This window comes from Phocoena sinus, chromosome 1 (assembly GCF_008692025.1).
Source record: "Phocoena sinus isolate mPhoSin1 chromosome 1, mPhoSin1.pri, whole genome shotgun sequence".
Classification (NCBI taxonomy): Eukaryota; Metazoa; Chordata; class Mammalia; order Artiodactyla; family Phocoenidae; genus Phocoena; species Phocoena sinus.
Window position 1 is genome coordinate 4,268,397 of NC_045763.1, and position 17,615 is coordinate 4,286,011.

At 50.9% G+C, this 17,615-nt stretch overlaps 2 protein-coding genes across 4 annotated transcripts in view; one reads left to right on the forward strand and one right to left on the reverse strand.

The window, feature by feature from the left end:
- Positions 1-16,213, reverse strand: part of NPHP4 (nephrocystin 4) — a 146,708-nt gene extending 130,495 nt beyond the window's left edge. Inside the window, 4 exon segments of the mRNA XM_032627689.1 lie at positions 171-323; positions 3,646-3,819; positions 15,005-15,050; positions 16,030-16,213. Coding sequence (XP_032483580.1) covers positions 171-323; positions 3,646-3,780 — 288 coding nt within the window. The 5' untranslated portion in view covers positions 3,781-3,819; positions 15,005-15,050; positions 16,030-16,213.
- A 223-nt stretch (positions 16,214-16,436) lies between these two features.
- Positions 16,437-17,615, forward strand: part of KCNAB2 (potassium voltage-gated channel subfamily A regulatory beta subunit 2) — a 96,782-nt gene continuing 95,603 nt past the window's right edge. For all 3 annotated transcript variants that reach the window (XM_032627591.1, XM_032627619.1, XM_032627643.1), the window contains exon 1: positions 16,437-16,558. The gene's annotated coding sequence lies outside the window, so the exon portion shown is untranslated. The remainder of the gene's footprint in view (positions 16,559-17,615) is intronic.

Consider the following 17,615-nt stretch of genomic DNA (forward strand, 5'->3'; position numbering starts at 1 on the left):
GCTTCCACCCAAGATTCCGTCTGGAAACAGGGGCCGGCGCCAGGACGAGCTTTGGAGGGCCGGGCCCACTGCTCAGGGGCGTTCCTGGGCTCTGGGACGCGCTGGCGGCGCCCCCAGGTCCACTGTACCCCGCACGCCCACCCCACACGCCCACCTGCCGCCCCGCCCACCTCACTGAAGTCGATCCTGGGTGGCTGCCTGCAGAGCGGCTCCAGGGGCCTCGCCGGGCTCTTCCACGTCCTCCCGAAGAAGTGTCGGTAGGTCACGTCAAAGAGGGACACTCGCAGGTGGCAGCCCACCTCCGACAGCGCCTCCAGCACACCCTAGGAGACAGAGGGACGGCCCTGAAGGGTCCTCAAGGTCACGAGCCTCCCAGCAAGTGCTGACAGACCATCCACGGAGAACTGGGCCACTCAGCGTCCATCCCCCAGTTTAGGTCTCAGTTCCTTTCGGGGAACTACCTCTCTCCCACGGCCCGTGGTCCTGGTGAGGTTATGAGTCCAAGTACACAGCCCTCTCCTGGCCAACCAGAGGCTGGAGTCTCTGGGCCCAGACACAGGCTGGAGACTCACCCAGAAGCAATGAGACACAAGAGGCCAGAGCTGCAGAGACAGACACACATGATGCCATGTGGAGCCAAGAAAGAACAAGTCCAGGTGACACCACGTGAGATTCTGGATCAAGGCACACCTGAAGCTTATGCTAACTATGGGTTTGTCTTTATGTGAGTTAACAAATTACCTCAAGCTTAAGCTATTTTGCATGGTTTTCTGTGTTCTGTTTTACCCTTTACATCCTGATAGAACCACAAACTAAAAACTCAACTTGCCAGAATTATTTGGGGGTGGCGCTGGGGTGTGAGCAAAAGAAAAGCAGATCTTTGAGAACTGAGAAGTCATGGCCACAAATACAGACAAGGCACCAGACACTGTAAAGACCAGCCCTTTCCCCACAGCAGCACCGCGTACCGCAGTGAGGCTCTGCTGGGCCTTTAGCTCCTCTGGGAACGTGGGGGTCCCACCACCCTAACGAATAAGAACGGCTCCCGGGACCTAAACTGCCTGTACAGAGCGATTTACGCTCTACGCCTGCTCTCCTTCTGGGACTCTGGAATCTTGGTACGTGCTAGGCAGAGGGTATCTACACGACCAGCTCCCAAGAAGCCCTGAGGTTTTTAGAGCCTGTGGGCCCTGAGTCTCTAACGAGCTTCCTTGGTGGACAGCATTTCACAGGTAGTATCGCAGCCTGTTGCTGAGGGAACGAAGTGTGTCCTGGGGGATTCCCACGGCAGATGACCTCGGAAGCTCACGCCCGTCTCCCCCCATATGCCTGTGGCTTGGCTCATCCTACTCGGTAATTTCTCACTGAAATAAATCTGTCCTCTGAGGATGACTGTGTGCTGAGTCATGTCAAATCCTCCTGCTAGTGTATCACCGAACCCGGGGGGTGCCTCTGGGGGCTCCCGACGTAGGTGCACACACACATTTAGGACCGTCACGTCTTCCTGACTAACATCATCACTGTGAAATGTCCCTTTATCTCTAGGGATAGGCTTCGCCTTGAACTCTACTTTGTCTGATATTAGTACAGCCACAAAGCTCTCTTATGCTTAGTGTTTACACGGCCTTTTTTCCATCCTTTTCCTTTCATACGTGTGGTTTGAAGGCATACACTTTAGGTTTACAGTGTGATTTTTTATAAACAACTTATAATTGGGTTTTAAATGAAAACTTGAAATGTGTGACTCGACATCACGAAACCTCTTGTAGGAATCGTTCCACAGACATATGTGTGCATTTTTTTAAACGATGTCAATGAAGTTACGCATTGTAGCCATGTCTGTAAAAGCAAACCCCTGGAGGGAGTCCAACCGGTCATCAGCAAGGGCCTAATGAACGGATGGCGGGTCATCCACACAGGAAAAGCTATGCTGTCTTAAGGAAGAGTCAGAAATTCTTCATGGAATGACATGAACAACCTATAACACATATCGTTAAGAATATTTTTTAAGGGCTTCCCTGGTGGCGCAGTGGTTGGGAATCTGCCTGCTAATGCAGGGGACATGGGTTCGAACCCTGGTCTGGGAGGATCCCACATGTCGCGGAGCGACTGGGCCCACGAGCCACGACTACTGAGCCTGTGCATCTGGAGCCTGTGCTCCTCAACAAGAGAGGCCGCGATAGTGAGAGGCCCACGCACCGCGATGAAGAGTGGCCCCCGCTTGCCACACTGGAGAAAGCCCTTGCACAGAAACGAAGACCCAACACAGCAAAAATAAATAAATAAATAAATAAATCTGTTCTTAAAAAAAAAAAAGAATATTTTTTAAGATACAGAACAGAATATAAGCTATCATTTATGTTAAAAAAAAAAAAGGAAAAACACATACAACTGTATTTATTTGTTGTGTTTGCTTAGAATTTCCAGAAAGTTGTACAGAAAACAGGTTAACACTGGCTGTATCTACGGTGGGACACTGGGCGCCTTGGAGACTTCATGGGACAATACACTTTCCCTGTGCGCCCTTGTGAATTTTGAACTATAGGAGTTACCTTTTCAAAAACAAATTAAAATGAATTAATAAAGTAAAATGGGAAAATAAATAAAATCTCCTTTGCAAAATTCCTAAGAAAGAGGAAACTGCTGTCCACTATCTTGCAAGCTCCTGGAAGGCCAGGAGACTGCTGGAGCCGGTCTCCCTAGGTTGGAGTCCCAGCTGGCCGGCTGGAGCTGTGTCACCCTGGGCAACCAAGGTCACCTCTCTCGGCTTGCCTCCTCTTCTGTAAAACAGGGGTAGTGATGCTACCTACATCTTGGGGCTGTCATGAGGATGAAGTGAACTAATACAAGTAAAGCGCTAAGAAGTAAAGTAGTAAGAGCAGTAATCACCACAGTACCTAACAGAGTGGCAGGCACACGGCAGGTGCTCAATCAAAGGGCTCGAAGTGACAGTGCAGGACGGATGTGAATGGTTTAATAATAGGCCCAGCGCTCCGACGGCTTTGAGTGCCTGGAGGATGACCCTGCCAGCTGCAGAGCAAGAAGATACAGTCTTGCCAAGCCATGTGCTCACACTGGCAGGGCTGGATCCTTCCTGTGCGTCCCCCCAGGACACTGGGCCTCCCTAGGCCCTGCCAATCCTGTGGGTGGTCTGAGGAGGCACAGACGCGCCAGCTCCTCCGGCAGGTCCCCTGGCAGCTGGAGGGCACAGGTGGACGCAGAGCCACAGAGCAAGGGCCTGAATGTGCAAAGGCGGTGGTACCTCCCAGGCACATCTCCCAGGATGCCCAGAGCTCCGCCCCTGCTATTCTGACTGCCAGGCCGAAAGCCGGCCATGCTGAGCCATGCACAAGGCCACCTCCTGCAAACAACCTGGCCAGGAAATAACCCAGGAACTCGGATTACCTGGGTTTTTAGACTGCTCCACTGTAGGCAAAAAGAAGCCTTTTAGCCAGGGCCAAAAGTGCTGACCGAGTCGCTGAGTCACAGATCTTCTTTGCTGATGGACCACTTTACCTCCGAGTACTGCCAAGGCCCGGGGCGATGGGTACAGGGCAAGACCCAAATTGACATGTGGAGGTCAACACCATCTCAGGTGAGAGCAGTGACAGCGTGCGGTTGACAGTAAAGAACCAATTTCTTTACCTGCTTAATTAGCGGGCCATCAAGCCACTTCAGGACACACTGGAATGCCGTCGACTCCTTTAGAGGCTGGCGTGCTCTCTGTGTGTGGGGAGGGACCAGCAGGTTTTGGTCAAAGATCCTGTACCAGTCGTGCATTCCGCCGGTCTGAGCGTCACCGGGGGCCTCTAGGACGACCTGCGGCATTCGTGTTCAAATAAAGAAACGAGTTATGAGGGCCACAGTTCTTAGAGCAGTGCTGAAAGTTTCCGACCTCCCGGGAACCCCAGGGAAAGCACCACCCCTGCAACCCACACTCTGCCATCCCACCCTCTAGCCCCCCAGTGCAGCAGACTGGCGCCCACGCCACCTTGCCCTGGCCAACCAGAGCACACCTATCCCGGCCTCAGTGACTGGTTTAGGGACCGGCACCAGGCCTCGGGAACCAGGGCTGTCTTAGAGTGGCTTGGGGCACACGACCCACTCAGAGCCGACGAGATGTGATCTCAGAGCTTCTGTTGGTTCTGTTAGGAGAAGGAAACACTCTTTTCTGTGGCCTTCGGAGCAGAGAGGTCATCAGCCTGAAGCTGCCCCGGGCACCACAGGAGCAGCTAACTTGAGACACATACAAAAAGGCAGGCAGGGCAGGAGCAAGGCCAGCGGGTCCAGACGTCATCACGAGAGCCTGGCTCAAGGGGCCCCTGAAGTCCGGCACCCAAGACAGCTGAGCTACATGCGGTCTTGCTGGTGAAGCCAGGTGGGGACAGCTTTTGAGTGCTCTGGGTGTCTTGGCAACCTGGCTCAATAAGGATGCTACCCGCCTTCCGGCAGACAGGGATCTGAACCTTCTCGAGAGACTGTCTTCAGCTGACACCGAATCATAAGCTCTTGGCCTTGAACAGAGGCCATATTCGGTATGCTAAAATGGCAAGCAAGAAGGCACGGGCTTTGATCTTCTAAGACAGCAGTTTTCTGAACGTGGTGTCCAAACCCCTGAGGTTGCCCAAGGTGGTCAAGGGCTCCACAGGGTCAGAGCTATTTTCATAACCTCCAGATGCCACTTGCCTCTTTCACTGGGTTGGCATTGGCGCCGGTGGCGCCGAGGCAACGGTGAGTGAAGCTGCATTACGCCCCGAGGCAAACGGCACCGCACCGCACGAGCCATCCTGGGCTCTTCCCCTCTCAGGGCACAAAGTCCAACAGCTTCACCTAAGAATGTCCTTGGGGAAGCTGTGAAAACTATGGATTTTATGACGTCTTGACCCTTGAGGATGCGTGCTTTTAACATTCTGTGATGAAACGGGAAATACACGAAAAGCATTTCTGCTGCCAGATGAAAGACAAAGGTCACCCCAGGGTAAGCCGGGCGTGATCGCTGTTCTGCGAGCTGAACTAGCTCCTTCTTTCACTCAGCAATACCACTCTTACTAAAAGAACGGCTCAGAGACAAACCATGGTTTTTCAGACTTGGGTGCTTTGTAGACAGTCTCTCAGACGTGAACAAAATGAACCTGTCACTGCAAGGAAAACTCGTCAAAAAAATTGAGCTTTCAGGCAAAATTCAGAATTGGGAAAATCTGTACCCTCCACTGTGAGCCAGACAGCTGCATACTTCTTTAAAGACTTTCCTGACGAGATGGGTAGTGCCGGGAACGAAAGTGATCTTTTGAAATTGTGTGATTAGATGTGTCAATATCTGGAAGCTCTGCCTCACTCAGAAGCAGTATTTTCTGAGTGAACAAGCACGATGATATAAAATTCTGCATGGATGAAAGATCCACCCGAACACTATGAAAGTTCAGGAACAGGGTGTCAAACTCTGCACGCAAGAAACCCTCAAGAAACAACCACTTGTGGATTTGGGTACAGCACCAAAGCAGAATACCCACAGTTCTCTAAGGGCCTCCTCCCTCATCGGGGTGAGGCTGGATTTCCTTCAAACACTGCAGCCGAAATGACCCATCACAACAGAGAAGCCTGTACCAGACCAAGCAGTCCTCAGCGGTGTGTCAGCCGGATGTCAAAGGGATTCGCAAACAAGCAAAACAACCCCACAGTTCTTGCTAATGTTTTTGTTTCTGAAAACACAACTGGCTTTCATTAAAAAAATACATCTTTATGTTAACATGTAACAGGTCTACTGTTTTTAAATGAATTAATAACACTGTAGATACTTCTCAGTAATAAATATTGGTAGAGGTCACTCAAGTTTTAAAGTTATTTGGAGTCCTCAATCATGTTTTAAAGCATAAAGGAACCTGACACTCAAAAGCTGGAAAAGGGCTGTTCTACAGGGAGCCAAAATTCGAGTCTTCAGGCAGCCGACCCACCCTCCACGCTCACCGGCTGTGCTGGGAATGCAGGGGGTCTGGGAGGCACGGATGTGACCGCCCCCTCCCACACCCTGCGGGCCTCAGGGCGGGGCCCAGCCCCCCACTGGAATGCCACTCCCACCTGGCACCCCCTCGGGTGGGCACACCCCTCAGCCTCCAGATCCGGACTGTTACCGTATAAACAGGAAGGCGCGAACTTTGGTTAGTTCGGGGTTTCTTCCTTTGTAGGTTATATTTCTCTACTCAATATCCCTTGTTTTGTGGAATGGCCCTCCCTAGTTCCGGCCAGAAATGAACCCATGACGCACACTGGGTGTCTTCCCTGGGACTCCAGCCTCGCTGCCCTCTGGACAGGCTGTCTCTCCCCCAGGCCAGGAGCTGCCCAGGCCGGCCTGGAGCCCCAGGGGCCACCCTGCCACCCCAGGGAGAGCCTAAGGTAAGAAGCCAGCCCAGGGGAGGCTGGTGGAGATGGAGGGTGGCGAGGACGGCCCTGCCGGCAGGACCCAGACCACCAGGTGGACAGAGCCTGATGGAAGGCAGCCCCACCCCGACCAGAGCTGAGTTACAGGAGCCGTAAAGGCCTGTGGCGGCTAAATAATGGCCCCCGAAGACGTCCCCAACCCAATCCTCAGAGCCTATGATTATTGGCCTTCACGTGGCAAAAGGAACTTTGTGGGCGTGATCAGGTTAGAGACTATGAGATGGGGAGAGCACCCGGATTATGCAGGTGGGCCTGAAATCATCACAGGGGTCCTGATGAGGGAGAGGCGGGGGGTCAGAGAAAAGGCCAGGCGGGGCAGAAGCGGGAGAGACGTGAAGACGGAGGGAGGAACCCCAAGCCGAGGAATGCAGGCGCCTCTAGAAGCTGGAGAAAGCAAGGAACCCGATTCTCCCTAGAGCCTCCAGAAGGATCACAGCCCTGCCCGCACCTTGGCTTTATCCCAGTGAAACTGATTTCGGACTTGTAACCTTCAGAACTGAAAGAAGATAAATTGTTTTCGGTCCCCCGGTTTGTGGTAATTCGTTACAGAAGCCACGGGAACGCATACAGGTGTCCATGACCTGTAAGCAGAAGAGGTCTGACCAACACCCAGCAGGCCTCTGAGCGCTTGTCACCTGTCCTGTACTGATCTGCTCACTGGCCCACTGCTTGCAGAAGGGAACCTACTGTCCTGTGGCCTTGGGACCAGGCTGTCCATCAGGACTCATCAAATTCAATCATGAAATTTAAGTTCCAGTAAACTTGACTCCCAAACATTTGTCTTTCAGGAAAATGTGTTTTTCTCCTTGACATTAGTTATAAAACTGGGAGGTTTGTTCTTAGAAAGCGAGTGCATATCTACAGGGAAGCCCTTCCTACCTCGGGAGTACAAGCAAAGCACGCGCGGCAGAGTATCCTCTAGAAGGGTCCCCAGCAGCCCACACCCTGCCCCGCGGGGTGTCCCGAGCCCAGGATGCAGCCCCCTTTGCAGGGCGCTCCAGACTTTGCTCCCGTGCCCCGGATTCCTGAGCCAGTACCTCCCCGCACTTCCCTGAGGGAAGTGGGACCCAGCACCACACTTGGCGGGGAGCTGCTGTGGAGCCCTTCCACTACGGTCACCCGGGCAGGGGACGCAAAACAGGATGCCCCAGGCAGCACCAGCAGGAGATGTACCGGCACAAGAGGCGGCTACTCGGAAAGGCAGGCCACCCAAAATCAAAGAACTGAGATGGACAGGTGCAAGCAGGCAGCAACATTCCAAGAGGGTGATGGAAAGGAGGCGACTCCTGAGACAGCCTCCTGCGGGTGGGAGCCCAGACGGTCCCAGGGGCTCTGGGACACGCAGAGCTCTTGCGTTCCCCCAGCCCCCCACCCAGAACGGCTCTCACCCAGTCCTCACTCCCGTCCACTCCGCACTGCCGTTGCTTCAGTTCCTCCCGGACACCACGCCCGTGCCACCCACCAGGCCATCAGGCGCACACCCCGGGGTGATTCCTCCTCTTCCTTGGGAAGTCAGACCAGGAGCTACCTCCCCAGGAGAGTACCTCCATCTCCCACACAGGACGCTGTCACAGAAGGCACGCCGCTCCACCAGGCTCCACCAGGCTACGGGGTCCCGGTCGCCCTGCAGGACTGAGCTCCATGAGGTCAAGACTAGGCCCTCGGTGAAAACTTTTTTAGTGATTCAGCAAATCATTAAGTTATGCTATGGAGGAATTAAGAAGGCTGCAGAGGAAGGGCAGAGGGGCCTTTGGGGCTAGATGAACAAAAAAGGGAAAACTGGGAGGGTCCCATGCTTTGAACCCAAGAGAAGGGTACAGTGGGCTCTCCAGAGGGGAAATAAAGAAAAGGCACCAGCTTTCATTGACTCCTTATCATGAGCCAGGCACTCACAAACATCTTCATTTTCATTATTCCAACATCTCCGTAAGGTAAGTACCATTACTGCCCCCATCTTATAGATGTGGAAAGTGAAGCTCAGAGGTTAAACAGCCAGTCTGAAAGCACACAGCCAGTCACACTCACATCAAAGACATTATAGCCGGGCTTCCCTGGTGGCGCAGTGGTTGGGAGTCCGCCTGCCGATGCGGGGGACGCAGGTTTGTGCCCCAGTCCGGGAAGATCCCACATGCCGCGGAGCGGCTGGGCCTGTGAGCCATGGCCGCTGAGCCTGCGCGTCCGGAGCCTGTGCTCCGCAACGGGAGAGGCCACAGCAGTGAGAGGCCCGTGTACCGCAAAAAAAAAAAAAAAAAGACATTATAGCCATGCCAGCCCTCTGCCTACCAAGGCCAGGAGAGGCAAAGGAGCAGAGGCCCTGAGGGCAAAGAGAGGGCACTGGTCCAGGACCAGGCTGATCCCCCATCTCCTCTCAGACTTCTGGAAAGTCTTTTGCCCTCCAGGCGTCTGTTTTGCATCTACAAAAGGAGCGGCTATAAAGTTCCCTTGAGGTCTTTGCTTCTGCAGACCCAGTCAACAAATATTCACCAAGCACTCGTTCTGTCCCAGTCCACACACCATGAAACGGACTGTCAAATGCCCTGTCTTCAAGAATCTAAATATCCAGTGGGACAAAAACAAGGAGGTGGAGATTGGTTCAAGATGGCGGCGTAGGAAGACGTGCGCTCACTCCCTCTTGCGAGAACACCGGAATCACAACTCACTGCTGAACAGTCATCGACAGGAAGACACTGGAACTCACCAGAAAAGACGCCCCACATCCAAAGACAAAGGAGAAGCCACAGTGAGACGGCAGGAGGGGCGCAATCACAGTAAGATCAAATCCCATAACCGCTGGGTGGGTGACTCACAAACTGGAGAACACTTATACCACAGAAGTCCACACACTGGAGTGCAGGTCCCAAGCCCCACGTCAGGCTCTCCAACCTGGGGGTCCGGCAATGGGAGGAGGAATTCCCAGAGACTCAGGCTTTGAAGGCTAGCGGGATGTGATTGCGGGACTTCAAAGGGACTGGGGGAAACAGAGACTCCACTCTTGGAGGGCACACACAAAGTACTGTGTGCATCGGGAACCAGGGGAAGGAGCAGTGACCCCAGCAGAGACTGAACCAGACCTACCTGCTAGTGTTGGAGGGTCTTCTGCCAAGGCAGGGGGCAGCTGTGGCTCACCGTGAGGACAAGGACACTGGCAGCAGTTCTGGGAAGTACTCCTTGGTGAGAGCCCTCCCAGAGTCTGCCATTAGCCTCACCAAAGACCAGGTAGGCTCCAGTGTTGGGTCGCCTCAGGCCAAACGACGTACAGGGGGAACCCAGCCCCACCCATCAGCAGACAAGCAGATTATAGTTTTACTGAGCTCTGCCTACCAGAGTAACACCCAGCTCTAGCCACCACCAGTCCCTCCCATCAGGAAGCTTGCACAAGCCTCTCAGGTAGCCTCATCCACCAGAGGGCAGACAGCAGAAGCAAGAAGAACTACAATCCTGGAGCCTGTGGAACAAAAAACACATTCACAGAAAGATAGACAAGATGAAAAGGCAGAGGGCTATGTACCAGATGAAGGAACAAGATAAAACCCCAGAAAAACAATTAAATGAAGTGGAGATAGGCAACCATCCAGAAAAAGAATTCAGAATAATGATAGTGAAGATGATCCAGCCAGGACCTCGGAAAAAGAATGGACACAAAGATCGAGAAGATGCAAGAAATGTTTAACAAAGACCTAAGAGAATTAAAGAACAAACAAACAGAGATGAACAATACAATAACTGAAATGAAAAATACACTAGAAGGAATCAATAGCAGAATAACTGAGGCAGAAGAACGGATAAGTGACCTGGAAGACAGAATGGTGGAATTCACTGCCGGAGAACAGAATAATGAAAGTAAATGAAGACAGCCTACAAGACCTCTGGGACAACATTAAATGCACCAACATTTGCATTATAGGGGTCCCAGAAGGAGAAGAGAGAGAGAAAGGAACTGAGAAAATATTTGAAGAGAGTATAGTCGAAAACTTCCTTAACATAGGAAAGGAAATAGCCGCCCAAGTCCAGGACGCACAGAGAGTCCCAGGCAGGATAAACCCAAGGAGAAACACACTGAGAGACATAGTAACCAAGTTGACAAAAATTAAAGACAAAGGAAAATTATTGAAAGCAACAAGGGAAAAACGACAAAAACATACAAGGGAACTCCCATAAGGTTAACAGCTGATTTCTCAGCAGAAACTCTACAAGCCAGAAGGGAGTGGCATGATATATTTAAAGTGATGAAAGGGAAGAACCTACAACCAAGATTACTCTACCCGGCAAGATCTCACTCAGATTCGACAGAGCAATCAAAAGCTTTTCAGACAAGCAAAAGCTAAGAGAATTCAGCACCACCAAACCACCTCTACAACAAATGCTAAAGGAACTGCTCTAAGTGGGAAACACAAGAGAACAAAAGGACCTACAAAAACAAACCCAAAACAATTAAGAAAATGTAATAGGCACATATATATCGATAATTACCTTAAATGTCAATGGATTAAATGCTCCAACCAAAAGACACAAGCTCACTGAATGGGTACAAAAACAAGACCCGTATATATGCTGTCTATAAAAGACACACTTCAGACCTGGGGACAGGTACAGATTGAAAGTGAGGGGATGGATAAAGATATTCCATGCAAATGGAAATCAAAAGAAAGCTGGAGCAGCAATATTCATATCAGATAAAATAGAGACAGATCATCCACACAGAAAATTAATAAGGAAACACAAGCTTTAAATGACATAATAGGCCAAACAGATTTAAGTTATATTTATAGGACACTCTATCCGAAAAAAGCAGATTACACTTTCTTCTGAAGTGCACACAGAACATTCTCCAGAATAAATTACATCTTGGGTCACAAATCAAGCCTCGGATAATTTAAGAAAATTGAAATTGTATCAAGCATCTTTTCCGACCACAACACTATGAGATTAGAAATAAATTACAGGAAAAAAACCATAAAAAGCACAAACACATGGAGGCTAAACAATACACTACTAAATAACCAAGAGATCACTGAAGAAATCAAAGAGAAAATCAAAAAATACCTAGAGACAAATGACAACAAAAACACAACTGTGAGATGCAGCAAAAGCAGTTCCAAGAGGGAAGCTTATAGCAATACAATCCTACCTCAAGAAACAAGAAAAAGATCTCAAACAATCTAACCTTACACCTAAAGGAACTAGAGAAAGAACAAACAAAACCCAAAGTTAGTAGAAGGAAAGAAGTCATAAACATCACAGCAGAAATACATGAAATAGAAACAAAGAAAACAATAGCAAAGACCAATAAAACTAAAACGTGGTTCTTTGAGAAGATAAAAAAAATTGATAAACCTTTAGCCAGACTCATCAAGAAAAAGAGGGATAGGACTCAAATCAATAAAATTAGAAATGAAAAAGAAGTTACAACAGACACCAAAGAAATACAGAGCATCATAAGAGACTAGTACAAGCAACTGTATGCCAATAAAATGGACAGCCTGGAAGAAATGGACAAATTCTTAGAAAGGTACAACCTTCCAAGACTGAACCAGGTAGAAACAGAAAATATGAACAGACCAATCACAAGTAATAAAACTGAAACTGTGATTAAAAATCTTCCAACAAACAAAAGTCCAGGACCAGATGGCTTCACAGGTGAATTCTATCAAACATTTACAGAAGAGCTAACGCCAATCCTTCTCAAACTCTTCCAAATAATCGCAGAAGAAGGAACACTCCCAAACTCATTCTACGAGGCCACCATCACCCTGATACCAAAACCAGACAAAGATACTACAAAAAAAGAAAATTACAGACCAATATCACTGATGAATATAGATGCAAAAATTCCGAACAAAATACTAGCAAACAGAATCCAACAGCACATTTAAAGGATCATACACCATGATCAAGTGGGATTTATCCCAGGGATGCAAGGATTCTTCAATATATACAAATCAATCAATGTGATACACCATATTAACAAACTGAGGAATAAAAACCGTTTGATCATCTCAAAAGCTGCGGAAAAAGCTTTTGACAAAATTCAACACCCATTTATGATAAAAACTCTCCAGAAAGTGGGCATAGAGGGAAACTACCTCAACATAATAAAGGCCATATACGACAAACCCACAGCAAACATCACTCTCAATGGTGACCAACTGAGAGCATTTATCTAAGATCAGGAACAAGACAAGGATGTCCACTCTCGTCACTATTATTCAACATAATATTGGAAGTCCTAGTCACGGCAATCAGAGAAGAAAAAGAAATGAAAGGAATACAAATTGGAAAAGAAGAAGTAAAACAGTCACTGTCTGCAAATGACATGACACTTTACATAGATAATCCTAAAGGTGCCACCAGAAAACTACTAGAGCCAATCAATGAGTTTGGTAAAGTTGCAGGATACAATATTAATGCACAGAAGTCTCTTGCATCCCTTACACAACAATGAAAGATCAGAAAGAGAAATTAAGGAAACAATCCCATTCACCATTGCAACAAAAAGAATAAAATACCTAGGAATAAACCTACCTAAGGAGGTAAAAGATCTGTACTCAGAAAACTATAAAACACTAATGAAAGAAATCAAAGATGACACAAACAGATGGAGAGATATACCATGCTCTTGGATTGGAAGAATCAATACTGTGAAAATGACTATACTACCCAAAGCAATCTACAGATTCAGTGCAATCCCTATCAAATTAGCAATGGCATTTTCTACAGAATTAGAAAAAAAATCTTAAAATTTTTATGGAGACACAAAAGACCCCAAATAGTCAAAGCAATCTTGAGGGGAAAAAACATGGAGCTGGAGGAATCAGACTCCGTGACTTCAGACTATACTACAAAGCTACAGTAATGAAGACAATATGGTACTGGCACAAAAACAGAAATACAGATCGATGGAACTGGATAGAAAGTCCAGAGATAAACTCACGCACCTATGCTCAACTAATCTGTGACAATGGAGGCAAGGATATACAATGGAGAAAAGACAGTCTCTTCAATAAATGATGCTGGGAAAACTGGCCAGCTACATGTAAAAGAATGAAATTAGAACACTCCCTAACACCATACACAAAAATAAACTCAAAATGGATTAAAGACCTAAATGTAAGACCGGACACTATAAAATTCTTAGAGGAAAACATAGAAAGGACACCCTCTGACATAAATCACAGCAAGATCTTTTTGACCCACCTCCTAGAGTAATGGAAATAAAAACAAAAATAAACAAATGGCACCTCATGAAACTTAAAAGCTTTTGCACAGCAAAGGAAACAATAAACAAGATGAAAAGACAACCCTCAGAATGGGAGAAAATATTTGCAAACAAATCAACAGACAAATGATTAATCTCCAAAACAGATAAAGAACTCATGCAGCTCAGTATTAAAAAAAACAAACAACCCAATCAAGAAATGGGCAGAAGACCTAAACAGACATTTTTCCAAAGACATACAGATGGCCAAGAGGCACATGAAAAGCTGCTCAACATCACTAATTATTAGAGAAATGCAAATCAAAACTACAATGAGGTATCACCTCACATCGGTTAGAATGGGCATCCTCAGAAAAATCTACAAACAACAAATGCTGGAGAGGGTGTGGAGAAAAGGGAACCCTCTTGCACTGTTGGTGGGAATGTAAATTGAAACAGCCACTATGGAGAACAGTATGGAGGTTCCTTAAAAAACTAAAAATAGAACTACCACGTGACCTAGCAATCCCACTACTGGGCATATACCCAGCGAAAACCATAATTCAAAAAGACACATGCACCCCAATGTTCATTGCAGCACTGTTTACAATAGCCAGGTCATGGAAGCAACCTAAATGCCCATCCACAGACAAAATGATAGAGAAGATGTGGTACATATATACAATGGAATATTACTCAGCCATAAAAAGGAACAAAATTGGGTCACTTGTAGAGATGTGGATGGACCCAGAGACCGCCATACAGAGTGAAGTGAGTCAGAAAGAGAAAAACAAATATCGTATATTAATGCATATCTGTGGAATCTAGAAAAATGGTACAGATGAACCGGTTTGCAAAGCAGAAATAGAGACACAGATGTAGAGGACAAACGTATGGACACCAAGTGGGGAAAGCAGGGGCGGGGTGGGGGGATGGTGGGATGAATTGGGAGATTGGGATTGACGTATACACACTAATATGTATAAAATAGACTAATAAGAACCTGCTGTATAAAAAAATAATAATAAAATAAAATTTAAAAGAACAAGGGGGCGAGTGGGAGCAGCACACAGGAGACAAGCCTGATCCAGACTCCTTTCTTTGGTGGGGGAGGGAGGGTAGAGAAGAGGAGGGAATCCAGGCGCCCAAGTGCTAGGCTGGGTTGATGTCTCACAAGCAGTGGTTCACCAAGGCAAGGGAGGAGCAGGAACCGCAGGAGCTGCCCGGTCACAGGGAAGCTTCCCTCCCAGAAGTGAACAAAATCTGGAATGCCTGAGACCTGAAAGCTTTGGGGAGCTTTTTTGAGAGTAAGTAGAGGTCTACTTAAGCACTGCCTGGAATTCCTCATTCAAGGAATAGTCTTTGAGTACCTACCACGTGCCAGGCCCTGGAGAAACCGTCCTGCCCTCGAGGAATGTATCTGGAGAGAGGCAAAAAGACAGGATGCAAGTCAGCACACAAAGGAGGTGGCTGTGACCTCTGAAAATCAGAGGACCGGAGGGTGTAGTGAGCTGTGATGAAGACCTGGGCAGGAACTGGGGGCGACTATCCACCATCATCTAAAGGACACCTTTTCCAACTACACAAGCTTGGGAGGCCAGACTTCCTTCGTATGCTTCAACCCAAGTGACACAGTGCAACACCGAAGGCAGGACCGGGTCTGATAAGGCATCTGTCTTCTAGGGAGGCAGGCATGGAAGAGAGATGCAAAGGTGGGGCCTCTGAGTCTGAAGAAGCGAGCAGGAGACCGAGCACTGGGGTCTCGAGAAGGGCCCAGGTGGGGTGCTCGGAGGCGGTCAGGAGGTCGGTGGGCTGGACAGCGGAGGGGAAGGTGGAAGCAGCTCCAGGGGAGGCCGTAGGCAGGCAGGGCTATCAAGGCAGGGACTCCTGCGAGCGCCAGGGAGTCTCCAGATCTCCACTGGGCGGCAGCGCTGGGACGGGTCGGCAGGGCCAGCGGGGGACAGGAAACCCAGTGGGGACAGGCAAAGCAGGGGTCCCCGGCAGGGGTCCGACGGGGAAAGGGGGAGGGCCAACGCCTTGGTCTCAGCACAGCCCAGGCCGGCGGCAACGCGCTCGCCTTAAGCTGGAGGGCTGCAAGGGGGCGCAGGGTCTAGGGGCAGAGTACTGAGGTTGAGCCCCAAGAAGTCCCCGAAGCCTGTGGCTCCGGCCGCACCAAGTGTCACGGCGGGGGGAAGGAGGTGCGACCGACACGGGCACAGCCTCGCGCCTGCCCGGCCGCCGCGCCCCGCAGGTACCGGGCCCCGGGGAAAGACGCACGGATCACCCCAACCCCGGGCCCGAGGCCCTGACCCGCTCGGCGGCCCCCGCGCCTCTGGGCTGCGTCCAACCTCCCCCGCGGAGCCAGCCAACGTGGTTCCGCCCGCGGCGGGCAGCGTTACCTAGGAGACGGGCCTGCAGCTGCCACACCCGCCCCGGGGCGTCGAGCCCCAAGCTTTCGAGGATGTGCTCCTCGGACGGATCCAGAGGCCTGGCGGCCGGCCGGTGCCCACCGGAGCCGCAGGCCTTGCGGTCCGAGGACCGGCCGAGGGGCACCCGACCCGCTGCCACCCGCCCGAGGAGCCTCGGAAGGGAAAGAACCCGCACCCCGACCTTCGCGTCAGCAGCACCGCGGGACCAATCAGAGCCCAAGTCCAGGGGCTCCGCTCCGGGAGCGCCAGCCAATAGGCGCGGCGGCGGGCCCGTTCTGATTTGCATGGTCGGCGATCCCTCTGCCAATAGGAATGTGACTGGCGTGAAGATCAGCCAATGAGAAGCTGGCAGAGGCGTGGCCCCGGGCGTCCCACGAGGTGGAGATGCTGCGGGCGGAACCTGGTGGAGCTAGTGGGATTCGGGGGCGCTAAAGTCGCAGGGACAGGGCGGGAAGGAAGATCCGGAGCGGGGCAGAGGATTCGGAGCTGGAGCCCCCAGGTGAGTGCAGGGGGAGACCCCGGCCGTCCGCGCAGTACACGGCCGTGCGCCGGGAAAGCGGCGGCGGGTACCCGCGAGGCCCGCGCTGACTCTCCATCTCCTTTCCCCCAGTGCCGTCCCCGCGCCCGCCTCCGTCCTCACCTCCTCTCCAGCCGGCTCGCCTCCTTCTCCATCATCTCCCTGCCCCCATCCTGTCCTCCCTTGCCTGCCCTATCTGCCAACCCGCCCGACCTTTTAGCTCCCATGCCCGACCCCTGCCCCAAACTTCATCCTTCCCCTCGTCCCGTCTCTGCCCCCTCCTTTTCCCGCAGCCTCGCCTCCCTCCCCCATCCCCCTTTCAGCGCAGCCCCATCGGAGCGCTCCTGGACCGATCCCCCTCATCTCTCTCCTTGTTGCTCCTGAAGGCTCATCCTGCCTTTCCTTCCAGGTCCCTGGCCCCATCTTCCCACCCATTCTGCTCCCAGTCGCCACATCTCTCCCCGCGGGCGCCCTCTCTGCACCTTGCCTTGCTCCCCAGGACCTTGGCGTTCCCCTCCTGCACCAGTTCATCTGGCTGCCTACACACCCCACCCCACCCCGGTCCCTATACCCCTGCCCCCTCTTCAGCTTCTCTTCGCTCCCCACCTCCCCTACCTGCTCCTGCAGGACGCAGGACGCAGAGACCCAGCTGCTGCACCGCTTCCTGCTGCAGTAGCAGTCCTGTACCTGCCCACCTCCCCACCCTCCCACCCAGGCAGCCTAACCTGGCTCTGCTCCTCCTGGCATTTGTCTGGGGGCTCCTTTAGGGTCTACGCTTTGTCTAGAGCGGCCTGGGGGGCTCCAGGTGAGAAGCCCCTTAGCACCCTTTCCTGCCTTCCCCCCTAGCCACCGGCTCCCTTCCCACCCCACCCCCACTTTCCTACTCAGCTTACTTTGTGATTCAGCATTTTTGGGGTTGGTAACTTTCTTTGCCTCCTGGCATGATAGGGACCTGGTTGTGGGGCCGTCTGCAGGGGGGTCTTGACCCTGCAGTTAGAGGGGCCACCTTAGAACAGTCCTGAGCTGCCTGGTGGGGACA